General features: G+C 41.6%; 1 protein-coding gene across 1 annotated transcript in view; it reads left to right on the top strand.

The window, feature by feature from the left end:
• The first annotated feature begins 335 nt into the window (after nt 1-335).
• LOC122076283 (formin-like protein 20) overlaps nt 336-5245 on the top strand; it is a 29535-nt gene continuing 24625 nt past the window's right edge. The window contains exons 1-5 of the mRNA XM_042641604.1: nt 336-718; nt 796-959; nt 2644-3347; nt 3423-3644; nt 3723-5240. Of these exons, the coding sequence (XP_042497538.1) occupies nt 887-959; nt 2644-3347; nt 3423-3644; nt 3723-5240 (2517 nt within the window). The 5' untranslated portion in view covers nt 336-718; nt 796-886. The remainder of the gene's footprint in view (nt 719-795; nt 960-2643; nt 3348-3422; nt 3645-3722; nt 5241-5245) is intronic.

Genomic DNA, 5245 nt, shown 5'->3' with positions numbered 1-5245 from the left:
GCTAACGTGTTGTGGGATTTAGTGACGTTTGACATGTCACCTACTCAGCAAGTGACCCAGACCAGCCGCAGCGGTGATTTCGGGTTCGGGGCAATCCTGGATCCCGAGTGATGTGGAGGAATTCACGAAGCACGAGGGAGCGAGGGAGGGAAGGAAAGCTCGAGATGCTGGAACATAAATGGAGCCTAATAAATGAGTCAATCTCTCTCTCTCTCTCTCTCTCTCTCTCTCTCTCTCTATAATGAGAACGCAAAAGCAGCACAACGAGATCGAAATGATTAATTAACACAGGAAAACTTGTATTTTTATTTCCTTTTTCTTCTCTCTCTCTCTCTCTCTCTCTCTCTCTCTGGCCTACGCAGCCCACGGGGCTTTCCCTCTACATTCCTGTCGTCCGGACCTTGCAGTAGAAAACTTTCATTTCCCCTAATTTCATTTTTGTGATTTGCCACGTGGATGCTCTTGTCCATGGATCGAGCAAACCAAGTTGCAGGTCTAAGAGCTTCTCTTTTTCAGTCCACTTCGTTCCCATCTCTTTCATATCTCTCTCTCCATGTGAAAGGCAAAAGAAAGCAATGATCTATCTCTTACATGTTTATACAAAATCGGCAAATCTCATCAATCGGAACGAGGACGATCTCTACTCTTACTTGATCCTCAACTGCTGTTCTACTGTTCGATTATTATTTCTCAATTCACGCGAAAACTTCCGTATCTGGTTGGTTTTTCTTCTTCTTCTTCTTCTTCGTCCAATAATTCTGATCGGGAGTTTTAAATTTCGACCGTTGTTTATAGAGATCCGTCGTGTTTGGGATTGCTGTGATCTCCGAGGTGTTTTGGCGAGTCATCGTTTTGGATCCGATCGGGGAAGTGGCAGCGCCGGACGATGGCGCTGTTCAGAAGGTTGTTCTATCGGAAGCCGCCAGATCGGCTTCTGGAGATCTCCGAGAGGGTTTACGGTATGTTTTCCCCCTCGTTCTTTTTAGTAAGATCTAGAAACCGTATCATCTGGTGAGAATTATGTTGGATTTCAGAGGGAATGTGTTGGTGGTTACTGCTAAATTACAAACTCCTAGATTTCCTTCACATTGCCTCTAATTCCATTGCATATTGCCTCCATTATTCATCCAGGGAAAAAAAAAAAAATTCTACGTAACTTGTTGAAATTTGTGTTATTCTGTGGAAAGGATGTGCAAATTTAGTTTTTAGGGAACCTATTTTTTTGCTGAGCTTGAGGGGTTATTAGGAATTCGGAGAAGAATCAGGCATTTTCTTTATGTTTGAATACCACTTCCCCTATTGCTCTCCCTTGATATTCATGTTTTCTTCCAAATTTGAAGTGATTCGGGGAATTCCCATTCGGTTGGAAGTATGCTAGCAAGGTCATATAAGAATTGAAGTATTCTACCACTTTGTCCTTTGGAGTTCCTTTGCATTCCCTTTGTTATGTACTTTGGTTCTTACAATCTAGTGAAGCTGTCGTGGTATTTGGAAGAGTGCTGTTGATACTGTGGTGAAGTTCTTACTAACTAACCTAAAAGAGAAGCTTCAGTGATTGCACTGAATTTTCTTGTTGCAATTGTATATGCTGCATGTCTTTCTTGACAATAGCTGCTTTCACCTTTGGTTTCTTACAATGATTTTTCAGCATTGCTGAATGTTTCAATCTTTGATATGGGTAGATTGGATGGAAAATTCTGTAACTAAATCAATTACCATTTGTGGTCAAAACCTGGAGGCTTTTATTTTGTTTTGGGTACTTTGTTGTGTCAGAAGAAAATGAAGCTCTCTCTCTGTCCCTCCATCTCAAAATTTAGCCCTTGGTAACATTCTTGGTTTCTTCTTTGTGTTGGAATCTGGCAACTGTTTCCTCTGCATTTGCCATGTAATTTCTGCTCCTTGGTGCATGCTGCCCTTTGTTTTCCTCATGAGTACAAAACTACGGGTTTGTTTAAAAAATAGGGAAGGATTGTGGTTTAGCAGGAGAAGATTAATCGCTGAACTTCTTCTTATATTCAGGCCTTTTCTTAAGTCTTTTCAGATTATTCGATCTGTTTAGTTGTGTGAATTTCAACATTTTAGGATAAGGAGAAAGTTTCTCTTCACCAGTAGTGAAGAGAATTGAGGTTAATAAATCTCCCCCCAATCCCCAATCTATGAAATCTGACGCTGCCCTTAAGAGTCCCATCCAACAGCAATAAAGACAGGGAGTGGGTGAAGAGAAACTCGGTCCTTGGTATAATATCAATCTTACAATTCTTTTCATTTTCCATTTCACGGGAACTTATTACCATCAATGCTCCAGAATAGGCATTGCTATTAACAAAACTTTATTTCACTGGGTGATTTCTGTAGTAGTCCCTAAATAGGTGCTAGTTATTCATGTTCACAGGAAAATATTTTAGTAGAACATCAAAATTCAAAACCATCTAGCATAAAAGGAAAAAGTATAATCTTCATCTTGAAATAGACATTTGGAACTTTTAGGGTTCAGGCTACATTTCTCTTTCCATTTCTTCCCCCACTATCTTTTAACTACTTTCTGGTGTAGACTGCGGTTCGATTTAATTATTTCAGTATGCATAGTTAACTGTAATGGATCTGGTTTCAAAATTCTGATTGTTGGTAATGCATGGGGTGCAGTGTTTGACTGTTGCTTCTCCACGGATGTTTTGGAAGATGATGAGTACAGGGTTTACTTGGGTGGAATCGTGGCACAACTACAGGACCATTATCCTGATGCCTCTTTCATGGTATTCAACTTTAGAGAGGGAGAAAGGAGAAGCCAAATATCAGATATATTGACACAGTATGACATGACTGTGATGGACTACCCTAGGCAATATGAGGGGTGTCCTTTGTTGCCTTTGGAGATGATCTATCACTTCTTGCGGTCAAGTGAGAGCTGGTTGTCACTGGAAGGGCAACAGAATGTGCTGCTGATGCACTGTGAGAGAGGAGGGTGGCCTGTGCTTGCTTTCATGCTTGCAGGTCTTCTGCTATATAGGAAACAGTATACTGGGGAGCAGAAGACTCTTGATATGATTTACAAGCAAGCTCCTAGGGAGCTCCTTCATCTCCTGTCTCCTTTAAACCCACAACCTTCACAAATGAGATATCTCCAGTACATCTCCAGAAGGAATCTTGGCTCTGATTGGCCACCACTCGATAAACCTTTGATTTTGGATTTTCTTATTCTCAGAGTCCTTCCCATCTTTGATGGGGAAAAGGGTTGCAGGCCAGTAGTTCGTGTTTATGGTCAGGACGCTTCAACTTTGACTAATAGGAGTTCGAAGATTATTTTTTCAACTGCAAAGACAAAGAAAAATGTTCGTCACTATCGGCAGGTAATGCTGAAATCGCCACCTGAAACCTAAAAGATGAATCTTGTTGGTTCTTAGAATTTTGATCTGTGAATGCAGGCTGAATGTGCACTTGTGAAAATGGATATCCATTGCCGTGTTCAAGGTGACGTGGTTCTTGAGTGCATCCATTTGTATGAAGATCTGGTGCGTGAGGAAATGATGTTCCGAGTTATGTTTAACACAGCATTTACCCGCTCAAATATATTGATACTCAACCGTGACGAGGTTGATGTTTTGTGGGACTCCAAGGACCATTTTCCGAAGGACTTCAAAGCAGAGGTATGTCATTGTTTTCTTCCATGGTATTGTCTTCTGCTGATACTATATGAGGTTTGTTGACACCCATCTTTGATCCAGGTAATATTTTCAGACTCCGATGCTCTTGGTTCCAACGTCTCCTCAGAAGTGGCAACTGAAGATGGAGACGAGACAGAAGGGGCTTCAACAGAGGAGTTTTATGAGGCAGAGGAGATCTTCAGCAATGCTGATGGGCATAGTGGAAAAGGGGATCCTGATATGCAAGAAGTTTCAGAAAGCATGTTCTATGATGTGAATTCCAAACCAGAGAGGAAGGAGGATATTGATCTCCAAACAAGTAAAGGGAGCGCAATGGATGAAGTGAATCAGAAACGAGATAGAAAGCAGGACTCAGATTTACAGACAAATGAAAACAAGACTTTTGATGATGGGAATCATAAAGTGGCAACAAATGAGGATGAAAACAGAAAACTAGAATTGATTTCACTGACCACAGATGTCCAGCATGAGATGGATAACAAATCGGCGACTTTTAGCATGAGTTCCAAACAGCGGAGGAAGGAGGGTATTGATCTCTGTGCAGTTAACAAAATGTGTGAAGGGAATCAGGAACAAGAAATGGGGGAGGATTCTGATTTACACACAACTCAAGAGAGCACTTTTGATTATGGAAATCACAAGTTGGAAACAAATGCAGATACACATGGAAGACTTGAACCAAAGTTATCAATTACCGGTGTGCGCCATGAATTGGAAAGCAAAGCAGTGATTTCTAACATGCACAGAAAACTAGTTGAGGTGGGCAGTAAAGTGAATGCACAGAATATTGATACTCAGAATAACAAAGATTTGAAGGTTCTGCAGAAAAAGTTGGACACAATTATTTGTAGTCCAAAACCTGAGAAATTGCTCCCGCCCACATCTAAGAAACAGCCAATTTCTAATGCAAAATTATCTTCTGACCCAGTTGTAGCTAAGCAAAAGATTAAAAAGCAAGAATCTGAAGGAGTTTCTACGAAACCAACAAAACCGAAGACTGTACCTCGATGGATCCCACCAAACAAAGGTCCTTTCAGTAACTCTGTAAATGCACCATCTCATCCTCCATCAAGATATAACAGTGCGCCACCTTTTCTCGCCATTACTTTTGATTCAAATGATTATGCTGCAAGCGAGTCTCCTAACTCTCTTCCATCTGTTACTGCCAATCCCGAAGATGTGGTTCCATCTGACCATCTACCTGAACCAACTGAAGAAGAACACAAAATTGATCGAGTTGTACCTTCAAAATCTGCGAAGGATGCACCGGCTCCCAATCCGTTGTCATTACAACCACCATCACCACCTCTACCTCCTCCTTCACCTTCTTTTTTGGCTGGTACTTCTGTCCCATCCCCACAAGTTCCTTTTCCTAGCACTTCATTGCCTTCTCTGACACCAGGATCACCTCCACCTATACACAAAAGAACAACATCCGCGTCACCTCCTCCACCTCCTCCACCTCCTCCATGTAATAAAGTGCAGCCGTCTATTCCCCCTCCCCCTCCCCTTCCCCCTTCATCTACATGCATTTGGGCAACTCCTCAAGGTCCCCTTCCTGTGAAAAATGCAGTTGGATCAAT

Source organism: Macadamia integrifolia, chromosome 4, assembly GCF_013358625.1.
Source record: "Macadamia integrifolia cultivar HAES 741 chromosome 4, SCU_Mint_v3, whole genome shotgun sequence".
NCBI classification, from domain to species: domain Eukaryota; kingdom Viridiplantae; phylum Streptophyta; class Magnoliopsida; order Proteales; family Proteaceae; genus Macadamia; species Macadamia integrifolia.
The sequence above is the reverse complement of the archived record's forward strand: the minus strand, read 5'-3'. Positions and strand labels throughout refer to the sequence as shown.